General features: G+C 36.7%; 2 protein-coding genes across 4 annotated transcripts in view; one reads left to right on the top strand and one right to left on the bottom strand.

Annotated features, from left to right (window-relative positions):
* QTGAL (queuosine-tRNA galactosyltransferase) overlaps window positions 1-19,031 on the top strand; it is a 91,530-nt gene extending 72,499 nt beyond the window's left edge. Inside the window, 4 exon segments of the mRNA XM_020987532.2 lie at window positions 2,830-2,965; window positions 5,872-5,940; window positions 9,818-9,892; window positions 18,547-19,031. Coding sequence (XP_020843191.1) covers window positions 2,830-2,965; window positions 5,872-5,940; window positions 9,818-9,892; window positions 18,547-18,627 — 361 coding nt within the window. The 3' untranslated portion in view covers window positions 18,628-19,031.
* TBCD (tubulin folding cofactor D) overlaps window positions 6,680-23,918 on the bottom strand; it is a 502,517-nt gene continuing 485,278 nt past the window's right edge. For all 3 annotated transcript variants that reach the window (XM_078155768.1, XM_078155769.1, XM_078155770.1), the window contains one exon: window positions 6,680-7,030. In XM_078155768.1, coding sequence (XP_078011894.1) covers window positions 6,938-7,030 — 93 coding nt within the window. In that variant the 3' untranslated portion in view covers window positions 6,680-6,937. The remainder of the gene's footprint in view (window positions 7,031-23,918) is intronic.

Below are 23,918 nucleotides of genomic sequence, written 5' to 3'. Positions count from 1 at the left end.
ATCCTGGACTAAGTGTGGCAGGCCTACTGCCCTTGATGGTAGAAAGTTTGTTACATTTGTCTTTGTGGATCCTTTCCATTTTTATTGTTTTTATGCTTCCATTGATAATTCTTAAACCCTCTCAAAATGACTGTGCTTATTTGAGTCTTTCATCAAGTTTTCTTTTAACTAGTTTTACTTTCCACCAATTTAAAGAAAACTTGATGAGAGATCAAATAAGCACAGTCATTTTGGAATGGTAAAAGGATTCCAGCTTTCTACTTTATCATATTTTGCAGATGAGTTTATATTTTAATCAGTTTTCCCACTGATTTATTTATTTATCTGTGTGACAAATAAGTTGTATTTGCTGAGTAAGTTACATAGACCTGTTTGGTCCTTGTTTGATTTGTAATGGCAATTAATATATAACAGTACTTTGTAGAAAAGTATTATAATCAGAGTTGATGACTTTTTTTATTTTTTATTTTTTTAATTAATCAATTTATTTTTAGTTTTCAACATTCACTTCCACAAGATTTTGAGTTCTGAATTTTCTCCCCATCTCATGCCTGCTCCCACCCCAAGATGGCATGCATTCTGAATACCCCTTCCCCAAATCTCCCTTTCCTTCTGTCTCTTCCCCCCACTTCTCTTTTCCCCTTCCCCTTCAGTTTTCCTGTAGGGCATGATAGATTTCTATACCCCATTTCTTGTATATCTTATTTCCCAGTTGCACGTGAAAACAATTTTTTTTTAACATTTGTTTTTAAAACTTTGGGCTCCAAATTTTCTCCCTTCCTTCCTCCTCACCCACCCTCATTGAGAAGGCAAGCAACTCCATACAGGTTATACATGGGTAGTCATAGTCATGTTGTGAAAAACTAAGTATATTTCCCTGAATCCTATCCCACCCCCAATTTATTCTATTCTCTCTTTTGACCCTGTCCCTCCTCAGAAGTGTTTGCTTCTGATTACCCTCTTCCCCAGTCTGCTCTCCCCTCTATCATTCCCCTGTTCTCTTGTCCCCTCCTTCCCCCTATTTTCCTGTAAGGGTAAGATAGATTTCTGTCCTCAATTGAGTGTGTATGTTATTCCCTCCTTAAGCCAAATCCAGTGAGAATAAGATTCACTCATTCCCTGTTACCTTCCCCCATTTGCCCTCCACTGTAAAAGCCTTCTCTTGTCTGTTTTACGTGAGATAATTTACCCCATTCTACCTCTCCCTTTATCCTCCCAGTATAATCCTCTCTCACCCCTTAATTTACTCCATTTATCACCCTTTCATCTTCAACTCACCCTGTGGGTCCCCCCCCCTCTATGTATGTGTGTGTGTGTGTGTGTGTGTGTGTGTGTGTGTGTGTATACATACATACATACATATAATTTTTTTCCCTCCAACTACCCTAATACTGACAAAGGTCTCATGAGTTACAAATACCTTGATGACATTTTTACTGCATTATTCACTTTTAATTATCAACTGCTTGTTTAAATAGAGATAGATTAAGTGATTTCAATTTCATGACATGTCTTTTCATTCTTCCTCTTTCTTTATACTAATTCTGACCTTTGTTATACAGGTTGCTGTTGTAGGGATTGACAGTCATGTCAGTTATGGCCTTTGCCTTTCAATTAAAATATAATAAATTTCATTGGTTATTGTTATTCAATATTTTTCATGCTTAATACCCATCAGTTCTTTTCTTGAAGAAGGCTTGCATGACATGGGATTGTGAGACTTCTATGTAGCTATAAGTCATGGCCTTTCTCATTCCTTATTCTTGGTCTACATTTTGCATATATTTTGCATCTTCATCAATGACCATATTTGCATTGAATCCACCAAATATCAAAGTTTATGTTGATTTAATTTGGACCATCTTATGGAGTTCTTCATAGAATTTTTCTACTTCTTTGCAATTTATTTGAACACATAAGCTACAGTTATTACGTGGTGGACTTTTTCCAAACACTTCTCATCAGTACTATAATAATAGCTAGCATTTATATGGTGTTTTACATTTTGTAAAACATTTTGCATATTTTATCTCATTTGATCTCTGATACAAAATGAACAAATATCCCAAAAAATTATTTTTCTTGTTGACTTTGGGAATATGATAAAACCAACTTCCCTCCTTCTCTCTCTCCCTCTCTCTCTCTCTCTCTCTCTCTCTCTCTCTCTCTCTCTCTCTCTCTCCTCTCTCTCTCCCTCTCTCTCTCACACACACACACACACACACACACACACACACACACACCTCTTCAAGGAGTACCTCTGAACTGTCTTAACATTTAAAAGGGTTTTTTTTTGTTTTTTCTAGTTTCTTTAATAGGGAGGATGTATGACTGTTGTGATTCAGTTCCTCTAGGACTTTGTACATTTATTGATCATTGTACATGGATTTCACTTTAAGAGTACCAGTTGCCAAACTGAAGTTGTAGATGATCTAAAAACTGTGTGATTCTCACTACTCATAACCTCCTTTTCTACTTAGACACCACTCTGCCACCATCACTGCAGTAGCAGAAGGGGATTTCATTGGACCCATTTTGTATTTCTTTCTTTTTAATAGTTTGCAACCACCAAAGAATTCATTTCCAAGGGATCAGCCTCCTTTTGATGAGCTTTTATATGCTTGGATAGACTTATCCTTTGAAAGCAGTGATCCATTGACATAATTTTTAAGAATTCAGGCTCATCTTCACGTTACAGTGAAGCTTTGGAGTCAGACTTTTTGGAATATACCAATAAATTAATATCATGTTAAATTTCTATATCATAGATTTGGGCATTGGGAGAAACAAGAGTATGATTCATCTCGTTTTTTTTCCTTCATATTATAGAAGCACCATCTGGCAACACCGAGTCCAGTTCCTAGAAGAAAGGGCTCTTCAGCATTGGACATCATTTACTATCTGGAATGCTGGCAAACAGGGAAGAAAACTCTATAGAAGCTTATCCCCAGTAAATCAGAAAAAGGTGGAATAGCAAGAAACTGTCCTTATGTTCCCTGTCATTTTGTTGGAATGGCCGTAGTGTGTATGTTTTACCTTTATAAATACATGTTTTCTACTTTTTCTGTAATTGGTTCAGTTTAGTTCAGCAACTATCTATTTTCTTAGCAATGGGGACAAATAACATTCTGCATTGGTAAGACACAAAGATAAATAAGACACTCCCTCCCCTCATGGAGCTTATAATCATCCTTTATTTTAATGTAAAACAGAACATGATGAGAGACAAAAGGAGTTTTGTGCGATCTGAAGAAAGTTACTTTCTAAAACCTTTCTTTTGCTGTTGTTTTGAGGTACATGAGCAAGGAGTTACCTTTTTAAAATTTTTAGGTAGTATATCTTCTATCTGGAAACTAAATAATTTTATACTTCAGCTTTAATGATGTCTTTTTATATATCATAGCCATATCTTGATATATATACCCTAGCCATGAATAGAACCCACCCAATTAATAGCCACACCAACAAAGACCATGTTTGACAGAACATACAATATTCTTCAGTTGTGGTCTCTCACCTTTCTACTGAGAGGAGGGAAATTACACTGTGTAAATAATGCCGGATTAGCTTACTTAATCCTCCCCCTTTAAAGCTGACATTGAGTCAAGTTAACATGCATTCATTAAACACCTACTGTATGCCAGGCCTATGTGCTAAGTGCTGGAGGATACAAAAAAAAAAAAGGCAAAAACAGTCCTTGTTCTCTAAGTGCCCAAAGTCTAATGCAGAACAAAATATGAAAACAACTATGTTCAAACAAGGTACTTGGCAGGATAAATTGTGGATTTTCTCAAAGAGAAGGCACTAACATTAAGGGGGATTAGGAAAGGCTTTTTGTGGAAGGTGAGATTATAGTGGGGACTTGAAGGAAGCCAAAGATAAGGAAGAAGAAAATTCCAGGCATGAGGACAGCCAGTGAAAACTCAGGGAGTTAAGAGATAGAGTGTGTTGCTTGAGAATCAACAAGAAGACCAGTATCATTGAATCACAGAGTCCTTGGTTTGGGGTGGGGGCAATAAGATATAAGAAGACTGAAAGGTAGGAAGGAGCCACATTCTGAAGGGCTTTAATGCCAAATAGAGGATTTTATATTTGACTTTGGAGATAATATGGGGACCACTGGACTTTATTGCAGGTTGGGGTAGGGTTTATGTGATGTGGTCAGACTTTTGTTTTAGGAAGATAGGAATCTGGGCCCAAATTGGGTCAATTTTCCTATAGCATTCTCTAAAGTAAATGGACCAGAACACCAACTATATTTGCAGCAGTGCAAAAATTAAAACCCATGTAGATGCAGTACTGGGAAAGAATATTATTTCCTATTTATCTTGTATGTCTTGTTTGTATGTGGTTGTTTGCATGTTATCTCTCTCATTAGGTTGTGAGTTCCTTAAGGGCAGTTGCCTTTTGCTTTTCTTGGTATTCCCAGCACTTAGCACAGTGTCTGGCACCTAGTAGGTACTTAATAAATATTTATTGACTAATAACTAAACATAACCTTTCAGAAAATATTCCATTTAAATTAAAATATGTTGAGGACAAATATAGCCTAATCCATGGGCCTACTAGTTATCTCAAGTATATATTCACAGAAAAACGTGTTAAGCTAAAGCATGTATTTAATACATTCTCCTTTTATTCTATAACAAATAATTTGAGAGGGAGGTAAACCATGTGATTGATCAAATTCAATGAACAGGAAAGTCGAATAATTTTTTTTATTCGTTTGTATTATAACACCAACACCTCCCACCCCTAATCATTCTGACAACTCAGGACTTACAAGTTTATGGGTTGGGTCTTGAGGGAGGTGGCTATTCTTAGACTCATAGGCACCTTGTAGATCCAAATTCCTAAAACAATAGCTTACGAGCACCCACCAGTGAACTAACCTTTCCTATTTAGCCATAGACACAATTAAATCAAAGCAAAGGGACTGGCATAGCAAGAACAGTAACTACAAAATGTTCCCATCTATGTAAACCTACAGTGCACTTCGCCACAAATACGATATCTCTGGAAGGAATGGGCACAGAAAGAATACACAGGTAGAGAGGCACACATGTAGAGGAAACATGTGGCCAAGGCAACTCACACCTCTATCACTGCAGGGTCCTGAAGTCCTTTTTTCCCTAGTGTCCTCATGCTGCTTCTTTCTTGGCTGCAGCATTGCTGCTGAGTGGCTCAGCTGGCCTCCCTGTGTCTGCTATTCCATAGTTTAACTCTACTGTCAGATCTAGTTCTCACTTGAATTCCTAATTGGTCCTCTTCTTTGCTGTCAGAGGTCATGCTTCTTACAGGGTGGATCCATATTTTTGTATTTTATTTACATAAGGTTGTAAAGTGAGTCAATTCAAATGAGTAAACATTTACTAAATGCTACTATGTGCCATGCTCTGTGCTAAGCCTTAAGTATAGAAATAAAGACAAAAATAGTCCTGGGGTGACTGGGAAAATGGTGTTGCCCTTGACAGTAATAGGGAAGTTAGGAAGAAGAAAGGATTTAGGCATAAAGATAATGAATTTACTTTTGGATGTGTGGAATTTAAGATAAGACATCCTGCTGAGGACCTAGAGATTGTTGGAGATGCAAGATTGGAAGTTGGGAGAGAAGTTAAGCTGGTTAAAAAGATTTGTGAATCATCTGCATAAGAATTGTTGTTCACAGCTAATGGAACATTCAGGGAATGTAAATAAAACCTAGGATCATTGGCAGTTGCAGTTATCTCGAAGTCTATTGAATTATCAATATTATACATTGTAAGAAAGTAATTATTATACATTGTAAGAAGAACACTAGTACAAGGTCCCTGGTGGATTGCCAGTTGAGTTGCTTTAAATTTTTATTTCACCATATTATCTCCTCCTTAGGTTGTTGCCTTCTGTGATGTTGATGAAAACAAGATCAAGAAGGGTTTCTACTCTTATGAAGACTCTAAGGTTTGTAATAAATGTTCATCATTCCTCAGTTCTGGCTTTCATTGGTAGTATGAAATGCATTCAGCTTAAGCTCCAGGAAAAAATAATGTTTTAGATTCTTATTACATTGACTAGCTACAAAAAAACTCTCTTGGTTTGGAGAAAATGATACAGAGCTTTTTACCTCCAAATTCTTTTCACTGATTTTGCCACACATCTGATGTCATTGAAATATCCTGGGGCTTGTTTGGATGACCTGTGAGTTAATGATTCTATTCTAGGGACTCTTGTGGATGCATAGATGAAAAGTTATCAACTTTAGTTAATATAATGCCTAGAATATCCTTTACAGTGTTGATCCAAAGAGGCCAAAGAAGTGAGTAGCCTAAATTTAATACTGAGAATGTTGGGAGTTAAGTAAGGTCTCAGTTACAGGATCAATGGAGTCAGTTTCCCAAGCAAAATTGTCTACTTTTCTTTTAATTAACTAGAAATTTAATAGTGTATAAGAGGGCACTCTTACTCTGCCCTCCCCTACCCATTCTAGTGCTTCCATAATGCATGCAATAGACTTGAATACAGAGTGTGCTTAGGCACACCCTTAAAATGTTAAAAAATGTTATTTGTGTGTTTCATTTTTAAGTGTGAATTTTAAGTAAAGTTTAGTTATTAATTTAAAAAGGTTGGTTTTAGTTTCTTTGGTGAATAAAAATAATATCCTTTATGATTCAGTATTAATTTAACAAATGTCAGCCTTACAATTTTTTTAAAAAAATATTTATTTATTTTTAGTTTTCAACATTCACTTCCATAAGATTTTAAGTTCCAAATTTTCTCCCCATCCCTCCCCTCCTTCATGCCTAGATCGAGTGTAATTTGATACAAGCTCTACGTATACATTCATATTAAACCTATTTTCACATTAGTCATGTTGTAAAGAAGAATTAGAACTAATGGGAGGAACCAAGAGAAAGAAGAAACACACACACAAAAAGGAAGAGAGAGCAAATAATATGCTTCAATCTGCATTCAGAATCCATAGTTCTTTTTCTGGATGTAGATAGCATCTTCCATCATGAGCCTTTTGGAGTTGTCTTAGATCCTTGCATTGCTAAAAAGAGATAAGTCTATCAAAGTTAGTCATCACACAATGGGGCTGTTACTGTGTACAATGTTCTACATTTTTTAAAAAATAAATTTCCTTAGTGACATGGTCAGACCTGATCTTTAGAAGCATTATTCTGGAAACTGGAGATTGGGTTGGAGTGGGGAGGGACTTAGTCTACTATCTTTGTTCAAGCCTGAATGATTTACCTAAGACTATTTTCATTGGTGGAGATGATGACTGGACTCTGCGTGCCTGCCCAAGGTACAGATTTAGTTCAAGAGCTTGGGAGAAGAGTCCTGCTTTTTTCATCTTATTTAGATGGTGTGGCTCCAGAGCCTCTTTGGGGAGAAAATGGGAAAGAAACATGTCTCTGATTTCAGCTTGCCTCCCTAAAGACTGAGAAATTGCCTCTTGAGTGAGATTGGAGACTCAGTTGGGCTGAGATGTCTCATTTTCACTGGAAGAGCTCATTCACTCTGTATGTTCTAGCCTGTATAATGATCTGATTTCTGTTTGCTATCTGCTTGGATAAATGGATTTACTTGATAGTCACTGTTTGTGATGATCTTTTATGCAACTAGCATTTGGTACAAAAGGATAAAGCCTTAGGATATAAGCTTAGAGTACTCTTTAAGGGATAGTAATTCAGGAAAACAGCTTGAACCTAGGAACAAAATCACTTCCCCTATATTAGCAATATTTAGGGGAACACATGGGCATAATTCTATATCTGGTACTCACTCTCTGAGCAGAAGAGAGCAAGTAACCTCCTGGCTCCCCTCCAAGAATGAATCAGAGTCTCCCTTGAAGAGGGGTGGGTGAGATTTCAGAGATTCATGATTCCCCATGAGCCAAATTTAGACAGACTCATATTGATATATACATGGATGACATACGTACCTTATGTCTGCATGGATGGAAAGAGTACACATATCAAAAAAACTATAGGTGTTTGAAAATTTGAAATATGAATAGTTCATTCATATTTCATAAATGAAGGGGAATAGTTTATTCTATAGTATTCAAGCACAAAATAACTAATTCAGGCCCATGAATTCATATCCTTTGGTATCTCCATTGACTAATACGGATCAGAAAATGGTCTCTAATTGGTAGTATTAGAAAACTGTCTGAGATGTTAAATGACTTGACCATAGTCACAATATGATTAGTGACCAAATTTGAATTCAGGTCTTTCTGACTCCATGTACATTATGCTACCTCAAAACCATGCCTCAGCTGCTTTCTCATCCCAGAACTTCCCTGCTTTATAACATCTAGACATCTTGTAACCTTGTCATCTTGAAATACCCTTCCATAAGGCCAACCCTCATCTGACACTGGCAAGTTCTTCCTGGAATCACCACTTTGTGGAGAGGTGTAGAATACGTGTTGTAAAATTTTGTTCAACCCTCCTTTTTCTGGTACATACAAAAGTCAGATTCATAGAATGCCTGCTCCTCCCACTTCTTCCTCCATGACTTCATACCAAGCCCCAACAGGGAGTGCCACAGCTGCCCCAAAGGTTCCAGGAGCCACTTGCACTCTGTCCTCTGGGATTTGTTTTCAGTTTGACCTGCCTCCTGCTTATCTATCCCAGGATCTGTGTAAGGTTTTGGAAGTGCCCTCTGTGGATTCCTAAGTTGGATGGAGTCTTGAATCAAGTCAGCAAGCATTTATTAAGCTTACTGTGTGATATGTGCAGTGCTACGTGCTTGGACTACAAATGTGAGGGGGGAAAAAGTCCCTTTCCTCAAGGAGCTTACACCAGAATAGGAGAAGACAAGAGAGATGAAAAGTAGTAGTAGTATCTGCATGGAGCCTGGGAAAGAAGTGAAAGAGTGAGAATGGGATTGGATTAAGTACTTCCTTAAAATGGAAGTTATGGGAGGAACTCACCAATCAGAGAAAGGGGCCACAGGGACAGAAGAATGTTACAGAGTGAGACAGCTGCTGGGAAATGGAGAAGAGAGACTCCAGAAAGTCAAGAAGTGTCTCTATTGCTGAGTAGAGTGACACATCTCTAAGTCCCACTGGAGTATTTACAGGGGATCTGGTATCCTCTGCAACTTAACATGACACAATCTTCCCACAGTCCATGCATCTTCCCAATATGTCCTTTCAGTCTACTTTGATTCTTCAGACATATTGTAAAGCTTACAAGGTAAATATATGCAGCTGTAACAATAACAATTCATCTTTGAATAACACTTCAAGGTTTATAGAGAACTTTCTTTACAATAATACAAAGTTAGTTGGTTGTTGTCCTTTGTTCTTGAAGAGAACCCAAAGTGACATCACTATGTTGGGGTCAAGGTACAATGTGTTCAACTGTGGCTGATCAGACTAATACAAGCTTAGAAGGCTTTACTACAGGTCGGTCACAAAAAGTCCATATGAACATTTGGAGTGAAGATGTCTCCGAAGTTGTGCATCTCATGTTTCTTTTGAGCTATTGCAATTCTGCTTTGCTCATACAGCATAGTGTGGGCACACCATGCTTTGTCATACAATTGATTTCAGAGTTCTTCAGAGAGACCTAGAGAGTGTCCTGCAGTACTCCCTTTTCCAGATGAGGAATCTGAGGCTCAAAGAAATTGGTTGACCACAAATAGCTGTTAAATGGCTAAAACCAGAATTTTGGTTTTCTAAATCCTCATTCCAATGCTCTTTTTCACTGCTTTGCTCAAGGACAGAAGTAATTAGAAAATGTTTTACCTTTTGGTTACCAACTAACACCTATAACTGGCTGAGTTGATAAATATCTGAATCCTTCTTGTTTTGTTTTAGGAAAGACCCAAACCAAAGATTCCAATACAGCATTTCAAGGATGCTGACCCTCCTTTTGTGATTTGTGTAAAGCTGGTGAGTAGATATAATGAAACAATCATGTAAAAGTTCAGCAGTTATACATGCTATGGCAAAACTTTGTCTCCCCCATACTGAAAAAAAACAACCTAAAAAACACTATCTCCTTCAAGGTATTGCCATGTATTTTTCTTCCTTATCCCAACGAAACCCCTAGATGAAAGCTGTCTGAACTCATTGGCTCCACTTCCTCTCTTCTAAATCACTTTACAATCCTTTGTAGTCTTCATCACTTCATCACAACTGAAACTACTCTCTGCAGTTACCAATGATCTCTTAATTCCTCAATCTGATAGTCTTTTCTCAGTCCTTATCTTTCTTCATTTCTCTACAGCATTTGGCGCTGTCGACAGCCTTCTTCTCCTAAATATCCTCTCTTCTCTCTCTTTTTTTTTTTGGTTTTATTTTGTTTTTGGGGGCTTTTTTTGGACACTACTCTTTCCTTGTTTATCTTCTACCTGACTTCTCCTTCATTTCCTCCGGTGGCTCATCATTCACATTAATACCCTAAGTGTACTTGAAGGCTGTGTACTGGACTGTTTGTTTTCTCATTTTCCTTTAAACTCTCAGTGACTTCATCAACTCCCATAAATTTATCTCATATCTACATATGCACCCCAGTTTCTCTTCTGATCTCTAATATTCCTTTCCTGTTTATTGTACATTTCAAATTGGATGTCTCTTAGACATCTCAAATTTAGCATACATTGTTCAGTTCTTTCAGTCATATCTGACTCTTCATGACCCCATTTGGGGTTTTCTTGGCAACGATACAGGAGTAGTTTGCCACTTTCTTCTCAGTGAGTGAGGCAATTAGGGGTTAAGTGACTTTCCCAGGGTCATATAATTAGTAAGTGTAGGAGTCTGGATTTGAACTCAGATCTTTCTGACTCCAAGCCCTTATTACTATGTATTGTGTACCTAATCTATTCCACTGGTCCATCACTGTGTTTCTTAGTCAGAACCAGATTTTTCTGATGATTACCACTTTGTAATACAGTTTAAGATCTGATACTGCTAGGCCACTTTCCTTTACATTTTTTATCATTGATTTCCTTGATATTCTTGATCTTTTGTTTTTCCAGATGAATTTTATTATTTTTTCTAGCTCTATAAAATAATTTTTTGATAGTTTGACTGGTATGGCACTGAATAAGTAAATTAATTTAGGTGGAAGTGTCATTTTTATTATATTGGCTTATCTTGCCCACGAGCAATTAATATTTCTCCAGTTGTTTAGATCTGACTTTATTGTGTGAGAAGTGCTTTATAATTATGTCCATATAACTCCTGAGTTTGTTTTAGCAGGTAGACTCCCAAATGTTTTATATTGTCTACAGTTATTTTAAGTGGAATTTCTCTATTTCGTGCTGCTAGACTTTGTTGGTAACATATAGAAATGTTAATAATTTATGTGTTTATTTTATATCCTTTAACTTTGCTGAAGTTGTTAATTTTTTCATCTAGTTTCTTAGTTGATTTTCTAGGATACTCTATGTATGCCATCATATTGTCTACAAAGAGTGATAGGTTTTTTCCCACATGGCCTGTTCTAATTCCTTTAATTTCTTTTTTTTTTCTCTTATTGCTATAGCTAGCATTTTAGGTACAATACTGAATAAGAGTGGTGGTAATGGACATCCTTGCTTCTGTCTTATCTCCATTACAGATAGTGTTTTAGATAGATACTAATTATCATTTTAAGAAAAGCTGCATTTATTCCTATGCTTTTTTGTGTTTTTAACAGGAATGAGTGTTGTATTTTGTCAAAAGCTTTCTTCTGCATCTATTGAGATAATCATAAAACTTTTACTGTTTTTGTTATTGATGTGGTCAATTGTAGTGGTACTTTTCTAATATTGCACCAGCCCTTGATTCCTGGTATAAATCTCACCTGCTCATATTTATGCTAATAAATGTAATGTAATCTCCTTGCTAATATTTTATTTTAAATATTTTATTTATAAATATCTTATTTTATTTAAAATTTTTGCATAGATTAAGTAGATTAGTCTAGAGTTTTCTTTCTCTGTTTTTGCTCTTTCTGGTTTGTGTATCAGAACCATATTTATGTTGTAAAAAGAATTTTGTAGAATTCTGTCATTGCCTTTTTTCCCAAAGAGTTTATATTGTATTGAAATTAATTGTTCTGTAAATATTTGGTAGAAATTGACTTGTGAATCCATCTGGTCGTGGGGGGTTTTTTGTTAGAGAGCTCATTGATGACTTGTCATTTTCTTTTTCTAAGATAAGGTTATTTAAGTATTCTATATTTTCTGTTAATCTAGGCAATTTATATTTTTGTAAATATTTATCCATTTCACTTAGACTGTTAAATCTATTGGCATATAATTGGGCAAAACATCTCCTAACCAATTTTAATTTCATCTTTATTGGTGGTGAATTACCCTTTTCATTTTTGATACTGGTAATTTGCTTTTCTTCTTTTTTTCATCAAATTAACCAATGATTTATCTGTTTTATTGGGTTTTTCATAATACCAACTCCTAATTTTATTTATTAGTTCAGTGATTTTCTTTCAGTTTTATTCATCTATGTTTTGATTTTCAGGATTTCTAATTTGGCATTTAACTGGGAGTTTTTAATTTTTCTAGTTTTTGTTGTTGTTGTTGTTGTTGTTGCATGCCCAATTCGTTGATCTGCTCTTTCTCTATTTTATTTATGTAAGTGTTTAGAAATATAAAATTTCCCCTAAATACTGCTTTGGCTACATCCCATAAATTTTGGCATGTTGTTTCATTGTTGTCATTCTCTTTAATTAAATTATTGATTATTTCTATGATTTGTTTTTTGATCCTCTCATTTTTTAGGATTAGATTATTTAGTTTCCAATTAATTTTAATCTGTTTTCACAGCTCTTTATTGAATGTAATTTTTATTGCTTTGTGATCTGAAAGTATGTATTTAATATTTTTGCTTTTTTGCATTTTGGTTGTGAGGTTTTTATCCCCTAATACATGGTCAGTTTTTGTGTAGGTGTCATATGCAACTGAGAAAAAGATATGTTTCTTTCTGTTTTCATTCAATTTTTCTCCAGAGGTCTGTCATATCTAACTTTTCCAAAATTCTATTCATCTCCTTATGTTCTTTCTAGTTTATTTTTTTGGTTAGATATATCTAGTTCTGTGAGGGGAAAGTTGAGGTCCCCACTATTATTGTTTTAATGTCTTGTTTCCTCCTTTAACTCATTTAACTTTTCCTTTAAGAATTTGGATGCTATACCATTTGATGAATATAAATTTAGTATTGATATTACTTCACTGTCTGTGGTACCTTTTAGAAAATGTAGTTTCCCTGCTTATTTTAATCATTATGCTCTTTTAATGAGATCTAATTTTGCTTTTGCTTTGTCTGAGATCATGATTGCTACCCTTGCTTTTTTTTTTTACTTCAGCTGAAGTATAACTTTTGCTCTAGCCCCTTACGTTTACTCTGTGTATGTCTCTGTTTCAAGTGAGTTTCTTGTAAACAATATATTGTTGGATTCTGGTTTTTATTCCACTCTGCTGTTTGCTTCCATTTTATGGGTGAGTCCATTCCATTCACATTCTTAATTATTATTACTGTTTATTTCTCTCCCTATTTTTCCCCATGTTTTTCCTTCTCTTTCTTTTCTCTTTTCACCCTGTCTCTCCTCAGAAGTCTGTTTTATGGGGCAGCTAGGTGGCGCAGTGGATAGAGCACCAGCCCTGAAGTCAGGAGGACCTGAGTTCAAATCTGGCGTCAGACCAAACACTTGACACTTACTAGCTGTGTGACCCTGGATTTTAATAAAAAATTTAAAAATAAAAAGTCTATTTTGTGTCTGATCAGCACCTTCCCCAGTCTTCCATCACCTCCCTCTTTTTTAATTTTCATCCCCTACTATTTCCCTGTAGGGCAACATAGATTTCTACACTCAACTGAATCTTTATGTTCTTCGTTCTTTGACCTAATTCCAATGAGAGTAAGGTTCAGTTGTCTTCCCCTCCACTGAAAACGCTCTTCCTTTCATGTATATTTTATGTAAAATTATTTACCTCATTCTACCTCTCCCTTCCCCCTTCTCTTTTTCTCAACCCTTAATTTTATTTTTTTAAAGCATCCCATAATATTCAACTTCAACTGTGCTCTCTCTCTATGTATACTCCTTCTAACTGCCCTAATAATGGGAAAGTTCTTAGGAATTATAGGTATCATCTTCCCAGGTAGGAATGTAAACAGTTTAACCTCATTGAATCCCTTATGATTCCTCTTTTCCTGTTTACCATTTATGCTTCTCTTGCGTCTTATATTTGAAAGTCAGTTTTTTTATTCAGCTCTGGTCTTTTCATCAAGAATGCTTGAAAGTCCTCTATTTCATTGAATATCCATTTTTTCCCCTGAAGGATTGTACTCACTTTTTGTTGGCATAGGTTATTCTAGGTTGTAAGCCTAGCGCCTTTGCCCTCCAGAATATCACATTCCAAGCCCTCTGATACTGCTACATCATGTATTATTCTGGCTCCATGGCATTTGGATTGTTTATTTCTGGTTGCTTGAAGTATTTTTTTATGGGTACATCTTGGTACTTTTTTTTTTCCAAAGAAATGCCTTTTAGTTTTAAAAAAAAATTAAACATTTTTATTTAAAGTTTTGAGTCCCTTTCCTTTCTTCCCTTCTCTTCCTAAGATGGTAAGCAATCAGTTATAGGTTATATGTGTGCAAGTATATAAAATATTTCCATATTAGTAATTTTGTACAAGAAGACACTTGAAGTATTTTCTCTTTTACCTGGGAGCTCTGAAATTTGGCTACAATAATCTTGGGAGTTTTAATTTTAGGATATCTTTCAGGAGGTGATCAGTGGATTCTTTCAAGTGCTATTTACTTTCTGGTTCTAGGATGTCAGGGCAGTTTTCTTTCATAATTTCTTGAAATATGATGTCCAGGCTCTTTTTTGATTATGCCTTTCTGGTAGTTCAGTAATTCTTCAGTTATCTCTCCTTGATCTGTTTTCCAGGTCAGTTGTTTTTCCAATGAGAAATTTCATATTTTCTTTTTTTTTTCTTCTTTTGTTTTTGTTTTATTATTTTTTTATTATCTCATGGAGTCATTAGTTTTCAGTTGCCCAATTGTGCTTTTTAAGGAATTATTTTCATCAGTGAGCTTTTGTACCTCCTTTTCCATTTGGCCAATTCTACTTTTTATGCAGGGCAGCCAGGTGGCCTATTGGATAGAGATCTGGGCCTGGAGTCAGGAAGACTCATCTTACTGAGTTCAAATCTGGTCTTATTTACTTCCTAGCTTTGTGACCCTGGACAAGTCACTTAACCCACTTTGACTCATTTCTTCATCTCTAAAATGACCTGGAGAAGGAAATGGTAAAACACTCCAATATCTTTGCCACGAAAACCCCAAACTGTGGTCACAAAGAGTCAGACACAACTGAAAAACAACTAAACAAGAACTTGATGTTCTCTGAGGTAGCTTACAAAAATGACTATGATTTGATACTGAACAAGATTAGAATAGGTGTCTATGCCCTTCAGCCCCAATTATACCCGTGGCTTTTTTTGGGGGGGTGCCAAAAGGAATTGTTTAAAGAAAATTGTTCATTTGGACTTTCATCCTGATTAACAAGGCAAAACTTAGGACAAAGAGAATTAAAGGAGTTTGTTATAAGTATGTCAAGGTAGGCAACATGTTGACAAGCTGATCACTGAAGATCAGCAATGGTTTCAAGGTGGGGCTAGCTTTTATATGTAACTTTAAGGCAATTCAGACAGGTCCACCTCAGCAAAAGAGTCTGAGCCCTTGCATCTCAGTTCCTTCCCAAGGTAGCAAGAATGTGATAGTTCTTGTAGGTGACAAAAGAACAGGTAATACAAAAAGCCCCTGATTTATTATCACCTCCATCAAATCCTCCCCCAACACTCATTGATAAGCTGGGCTGGTAACAATGGGTCACTGAGTTAATGTTAAATGTAATCACCCAAGCTTCAGCCTTTTGGGCCATGGTCAGTTGTGTCTCTATGTTTAGGGACCTGAACTGAACTCCACCATGAGGACATAGGGGTGGCATTTAGAGTCCATGGCTTTCCCTGAGTCATCAGGGGATGAATGGACCCATAGAGTAAAACTCTTCTCCTTTCACAAGGGAGGTTTGGTCTTGAAAGTGGTTTTAAAATTAGGAGACCTGGGTTCAAGTTCAGTCTCTTAAATTAACTGTGTGACAAAGCTCTTAACTTTGAGCCCCAATATCTTCACTTGTAAATTAGCTACCTGAGGAAGAGAGAAGCACCAAGGCTCTTCTTTTAAGTAAGCCATGTTCTTTTAGTCCTTCTACTGTGACAAAGTTTAAAAGCACCTGTATCCATGTCTAGGCACAGCTATACAAAGGAAGGATCTGAGTATCTGCTGAGCAGCTTGGAAACAGGGAGATTTCAGCTTTCTCCACAGCTGCTGCAGTGCTCATGGGGAAGAAGATGGTCCTTATGAATGGCTAGTAGCTGGAGGTGTCAGAGCCTGAGTAAAGAGGAATATGGGAAGTCATAGGAGTCATGATAAAAAAAAAATGAGGCACCATACAAGATGTGGGCTTGGAAACATTTGGCACAACTGGGACTGAGAAGAGTTAAAACACACTGCCCTCTTATTTTCTCAGTACTGTAACAATGATATAATGCAAGGAACCCTAGATTTGTAGTCAGAAGACCCAAATTAAAATCTTAGCTTCATTGCCTAGGAAAGTCAATTAATTTATACAATGATGTAAGAGGGTAAGGTTTCAGCAAAGCTGAGAAGGGGCTAAAGGAGACTTTGAAACATAAAGGAGATGGCAGCTAGGTGGTGCAGCGAATAGAGCTCTGGCCTTGGAGTTAGGAAGCCCTGAGTTCAAATCCAGCCTCAGACACCTAACACTTACTAGCTGTGTGACCCTGGGCAAGTCACTTAACCCCATTGCCTAAGCAAAAAAAAAAAATACATAAAGGAAGAAAAGCCTTCTAATAAAAAAAAAGATTCCTTATTTTACAGGGGGTCTTAGGTTTGAGTAGTTCACTTGCATATGAAGAGGCTAGCAAGAAAGTTAATTTGCTTGTAGGGTACAGGCTGAATTCATACCTTTGTCCCCAGCCATTGATCTGCATAAGATCCCAAAAGGGAGCCTCTGAAGTATAATTGAGTCATTTGCAACTGATCACCCTAAGGCAAAGTGGAGTGCCTTACTGAGGGCAGGTTTTTTTCCCCCCCTTTTAAAAAAATTATATTTATTTATTTATTTTTAGTTTTCAACTTTCACTTCTGTAAGATTTTGAGTTCTATATTTTCTCCCCTTCCATCTGCTTCTCCCTCCCCAAAACAGCATGCAATCTGATATAGACTATACATGTACAATCATATTAAACATATTTCTACATTAGTCATGTTGTAAAGAATTAGAACCAAAGGGAAAATCCATGAGAAAGAAGAAAAAAAAAAGAGAAAATAGTATGCTTTGATCTGCATTCAAATTCCATAGTTCTTTCTCTGGATATGGATAGTGTTTTCCATCATGAGTCTTTTGGAATTGTCTTAGATCTTTGTATTGCTGAGAAGAGTTAAGTCTCTCAAAGTTGGTCATCGCACAATGTTGCTCTCACTGTATGCAGTGTTCTCCTAGTTCTGCTCACTTCACTCAGCAACAGTTCGTGCAAGTCTTTCTAGGTTTTTCTGAAGTCTACTTGTTCATCATTTCTTGTGGAACAATAATATTCCATTACATTCATATACCACAACTTGTTTAGCCATCCCTCAGTCAGTGTGCATCCCCTCAATTTCCAGTTCCTGGCCACTACAAAAAAATTTTGTACATATGGGTCCTTTTCCCATTTTTTATGATTTCTTTGGGATACAGACCTAGAAGTGGTATTGCTAGATCAAAAGGTATGCACAATTTTACAGCCCTTTCAGCATAGTTCCAAATTGTTCTCCAGAATGGTTGGATCAAGTTCACAATTCCACCAGCAATGAATTAGTGTTCCAATTTTCCCACATCTTCTCCAACATTTATCATCTTCTTGTTCAGTCATCTTAGCAAATCTGATAGGTGTGATCAAAACAACCTCAGAGTTGTTTTGATTTGCATTTCATTAATCAACAGTGATTTAGAGCATTTTTTCATATGACTATAGATAGCTTTAATTTCTTCATCTGAAAACTGACTATCAAATGGGGAAGGGTAGGTTCTTATAAAACAGGAAGGATTATTGAACAGGAGAGGCTACTCCTTCCTGTAAGTGAAAGGCTGATGTTCTAGGGGAGTCAAAGAGAAGCTTTTGCCAATCCAAGTCTAAAATGTAAATAAAAGTGCAGTGTACTTGTGAGTTGCTTTGGTTGTATGTATTCCCTGCACATGTGCCTCACTACCTTGCGTTGGCCTTAGCGTTCTCATCTAAAAATAAGGGCTTTTAACTAGATGATTTCTAAGAGGTCTCTACCAGCTAGCAGGAGACTGAATAGAAAAGGAAAGCTTAGAAATTAACAGAAGCATAGAATTTTACAGCTGTAAGGAACCTAAGTGAGAGAGAGTGGCTCTGCTGCCACATCCATGGATGTGTCCCTGTTTTACCTTCATAAAGCTACACAAACTTTCTCCTTTCTGCCTTAACAGTTTTTGTTTTTCTCACTAGGATCTTACAGGTGGGACATTTGAAGATAACCTGGAGTCGCTGAACCTTCAGGAAGGCCTAGATTATCTTCATTTCAGTTGACCTTGTCATTATGTTTTTGCATTTAAAACTACAAAGATCCAGCCAAAAGGGGTCCTAGAAAATGGAATTGATCCAGCCCTAGTCAGGGAACAAGATGGAACTATACTTCAAACCTAGCAGCAGAGCTATTGCTTCACCTGAATTATCGTGAAAACAGTGGCATTTTGGAACTACCTCACATGTGCAGTTTCAGCAGGCACAATCTGAATCAACTTCACCCTATGACTGTAAGTGGAGAGGGCGAGAGCCTCAGGTACATTGAATGTTCTTCAGAAGAAGGTGAGGCAGCCACTTCATACTGTGAGGACATTAATAAATGTTGAACTAAAATATAACCTGTTCCCAACCCTTTTTATTTTTCGGAAATAAGAAAGATAAAATTGCATAATGAAGAGAATAATAAATGTGGAGTCACATTAATTAATTAATTAATTAGTTGAGTGGAGTCAGGAGGCCTGGACTCAGATCCACCTTGAGACTTGTTCCTGCTGTGTGTGATTAACCTCTTAGGACTTCAGTTTCCTCATATGTAAAATGAGGATAATGATAATTGCATGACCTGTCATTTGGCCAATATTTCACATGGCTGCTAGAAGTTACTCAAAAACATTTCAATGGAAAAAAGTCCTTGAAGAGTAATGAATAAAAGAGTTGGAATTTGAAAGGAAAACTCATTTGCTCCAAAGTAAGATGGAGAATATAAGAATGGGCAGAGAAGGGGGGCTGTTACAGCAGAATGCCCCTCTACACCCTATGCCAATATAAGCATACTGCCTGGGCACTGGCCGAGAGAACAGACAAATGGGATAGACTCACCTTGAGCTGGGTGGAATTTAAAGTAAGTTCCTACAGGCCCCTGTTCAGGCATGTTGAAGAGAGGATTCTTGTTCAGATATAGGTTGGATAAATTTGCCTCGAGTCCCTTTCCAACTCTGTAATTTTGCAATTCTGTAATCCATCAGGTATAAGGGCAATGACCATACAGAAGTACAAAGAATGGAGGTACTTCCTCTAACCTGGACTGTTTTTATGAGCTATAAAGACCTTCAGCTGAATCTTCAGAGTGATATTTTCATAGAAGTCAGCTTCTAGAGAGGAGACCCTTTGGGGAAAGCAACAAGTATCATTTGCTGAAGTGTTGACAGAACTGCAGAAGTTAGCAAAGCAACAAAGCTATAGTAGGTGGAGCTATACAGTAGACAGAGACTTAAGGATAGTGAAGAGTTACCTTTTCCTATTTTGACACTTCCTGTAATTTCAGAGTAGAAAGTGACAGAAATGACCAAATGACACTGGACAAAAGCTGTCAAGGAAGAAATAAGCAGAAACAAAGAGACCTAAAAGAGAATACTGGCATGGAGAAATAAAGAGCCAAATTTTTGCTGGAACCCTTCACAGGGCCAATGCATAAAAACTAAAAATCTCTTGAAGAAGTCAACTAGGCGGGTGTTTGGGGGATGAGATCCTGAGGTAAGTGTAATAGAGCTCTTGATTTAAAACCAGAATAATAATGAATAGGGCTGATTCACAGAGGAGGGCATCCAAATTTTCTAAAACTGAACAAGATATTTTTAACTGTCAGGATTTAATAGGAGCAATATCCTAACCCTTCCCACCGTGCATGTTAGGTAGTTTTTTTAAAAAAAAAAGGCATTGGGACAGTCTTCAAAATTTGGTGGGTTTAGGGGACTAAGGACTCAGACTGTTGACATCACTTCATCACCTAAGCATCAGGCAGCCACAAGTGCCTGGGAAGGATTCTCAGTGTTGCAATGAGAGCTTCTCTAACTGAATCAACTCAAGGGGTTCTCAGAGCCTTTCTTTATTGAAAATCCTTTTCCTTCTATGGCTAAGTAAATCTCTTTCTGCCAACTGTTGAATGAGTTACCTCACTTGGGAGGTAATGGGCAGAGACTTGAGGGATACATGTGATATTTTGTTTTTGAACAGAAAATTTTCCCACCTGGTTAATTCTGAGCCTGGCTTTTAATAACCTGTGAATAATGTGGAACTTTGCTACATGATTGGCTTTAAATGACTCATGTCTGGAATCAGAGCTAAGAGTTTGTATATTTTTCCCATTATGGCTTATGTCAGAGCAGTCTGTGCCCATAAGGGGACAATCTTGATATTGTCATAACCATGGCCTTCCCTTCTTTTCATAGCAAATTTCTAGAATCAAGGCATGTGAATTGTAGTGGTTTTTGTTGTGTATGTGTGTGTGTGTGTGCACGTAATATAAATATTAAACACATATATATAAATCAAAAAAGGGAACAAGAATAATTGAGTTTTTAAAAAAATTAATGAGGTAGTAAACTTTGAGAAAGAAATAAGATTAGTCTTTCTCTAAGAACTAGAATATGTATCTATATATCTATACTGATATCTATATATCTATAGAATATGTATCTATATATCTATTGATATCTGTCCATATATATCTAAAGATCCCTCTATACATATATGTACATACATTCATATATATATATTTGTGTATATATACGTGCACACAAACACACACATACTGACTTCCAAATGTTTCTAGTAGGACATACAGGCCTTGAGCATGTTTTTGTAATAAGTTCTCAAAACTAGATTAAGGTTTTTACATATAAAATTGCATTAATAAATACTTATAAAGAATTTTAAGTCATGTCTTTCCCCTCCCATTTTGAATTCTCTTTTTGATAGTATTAAGAGACAGAAGGTGTCAATACTAAGTCAAGCCTTCAGGGATTTTTTTTTCTTTTAAAAGATTCTTCCTTTAGATGGCATTGTCCGTAAAAGGTTTAGGTACAGATAGAACAAGTGGCATGTAAAAAATTGAAATTCTCTGGAGTTTCAGGTGAATAATGGGCTCTTACTTTATTCTTCTTATAGCTCTGTTGTCAATAGGGTGAAAGTTGGTTTTCACCACAGGAACTAGTTACAAGAAAAGCAAATTTAGGAGGTTGTACTAAATTGTACTGAGTCTTGTTACTGGCAGATTTAAGCAGAATTACCAAGGAATCTCTGCAAGTGACTTAGAACCAGAGAAGCAGATATTCTAGGACATCCTTCAGAGCTCCCTGAGAAAAAGGCCTATTCCAGAATATCTGAGAGAAAATATTTTGCAGGGACCACAGGATTACATGGGACATCTGGAACATAAGATAACATGTACAGATTAAATGGACATTGGGAATCAGTAATTAGGTTACAAGGAAACTTGATGTTATTTAATATTGATGATCATTATTGTATTACTTTAGCTTTTTTGTTTTGTGATGTTTATCTTTGCCTGGAAGAGAGGTATACCCTAATTCATTTTATTCATTGTTTGGGATCAGGACCGTTTCTCCTGCAACTTTTGGTCAACTGAAAGTTTCCTGTTTACATTAACCTTACCTTACAAAAACAACTTATGTAGTAATAACAATGTTAACTTTTTGACATTCATCAGGTAGAAGACAAAGGGAAGTTTGAAGCTCTCCAAAATTATGTCATTATCACTCTGGTTAAGTGTATAACAAAAGATATCCCAACATTGAGTTTCTTGACTACCAGGAATTATATGTTGTTTTTGTTTACAATGCTTCCCTCAGTACAAACAACTGATTCCCAAACTGACTCCCAAATAACAACCAGCTGATATTAGGATGATGCAGCTGATAGAGTGACATAGTTTTCATTCAGTGATGCAACATGATTATGGTGAGCATCAAATGGAGGATTGTGGGAAAGTCAGCTAAATCAATCAGTGCTGTAAAGTAAAAGTGCTTAAATAAAGTCAATGCTAAGTCAGTCCAGGGACTCCATTTTAAAACCTTGAATATGTAGCAGGCAGCTGCTTAAGACAACACATGCTTGCTAATAACATCATTTGAATCGTAGACCAATCAAAAGACTTAGAGAAGGAGGCCGTAGGTATAAATTGACTTTAATGTGATGATTAAAAAGAAAAAACCCACAATCCTAATTAAGGGGTGAAACTGGGAGAAGAGGAAAGGAGGAGGCAGAAAAGGGCAAATTACATCCCATGAAGATGCACAAAAACATTATAATAGAGGGAAAGAAGGGAGGGAGATGAGCATTGTTTAAACCCTTACTATCATCAGATTTGGCTCAAGGAAGGAATAACATATTCAGTTAGGTATAGAAATCTAACTTGCCCAAAGAATGTTGGGAATGGGAAGGCTCTTAGAACACTGAATGTCAGAGATGGAAAGGACGTCAGGACACAGAATGTCAGAGCTGAGTGACTCTCAGAACATAGAGTGTAGGAGCTGGGAAGGGTCTTAGAATATAGAATGTTAAAGCTAGAAGAAATCTTAGAACATAGAACATATGACGTCTTAGAACACAGGATGTCAGAGCTGGGAGGGTCCTGTAGGAGGGGAAAGGGGAAAGAAAAGGGAGAGGATGGTTAGAAGTAGTAAGGGAAAGAAAAGGGAGAGGGCTTATAGAAGACAGGGAAGATTGAGGGAGGTGGTGGTCAAAAGCAAAACTCTTTGGAGGAGGGAAAGGGAGAAAGGAGAAATAAAAACATAAAGAGGGGGAAATAGAATGGAGAGAAAGACACTGAGAGTAGTCATAACTGTAAATATGAATGGGAGGAACTCTCCCACAAAACAGAAGCAGATAGCAGAGGTAGATTAAAAAACATAATCCTGAGGCAGCCCTGGAGTCAGGAGGACCTGAGTTCAAATCCAGACTCAGACACTTGACACTAGCTGTGTGACCCTGGGCAACTCACTTAACCCCATTGCCTAGCCAAAACAAAAACAAACAAACAACAAAAACCATAATCCTACAATATGTTGTTTACAAGAAACACATTTGAAACAGAGGAATACACACAGAGTAAAGGTAAAAGGCTGGAGTAGAATATATTATGCTTCAGCTGAAGTAAAAAAAAGCAGGGATAGCAGTCCTGATCTCAGACAAAGCAAAAGCAAAAATAGATCTAATTAAAAGAGATAAGGAAGAAAACTATATCCTGCTAAAAGGCACCATAGACAATGAAGTCATATCATTACTAAACATATATGCACCGAGTGGTATAGCATCCAAATTCTGGGAGGAGAAGTTAAGGAAGTTACAGGAAGAAATAGATAGCAAAACTATACTAGTGGGGGACCTCAACCTCCCCCCTTCTGAATTAGATCAATCTAACCACAAAATAAACAAGAAAGAAGTTAAGGAGGTGAATAGAATTTTAGAAAAGTTAGATATGGTAAACCTCTGGAGAAAACTGAATGGGGATAGAAAGGAATATACCTTTTTCTCAATGGTACATGGCACCTACA

This window comes from Phascolarctos cinereus, unplaced genomic scaffold, assembly GCF_003287225.1.
Source record: "Phascolarctos cinereus isolate Bilbo 61053 unplaced genomic scaffold, phaCin_HiC Scaffold_5;HRSCAF=322, whole genome shotgun sequence".
Taxonomy (NCBI): Eukaryota; Metazoa; Chordata; class Mammalia; order Diprotodontia; family Phascolarctidae; genus Phascolarctos; species Phascolarctos cinereus.
The sequence above is the reverse complement of the archived record's forward strand: the minus strand, read 5'-3'. Positions and strand labels throughout refer to the sequence as shown.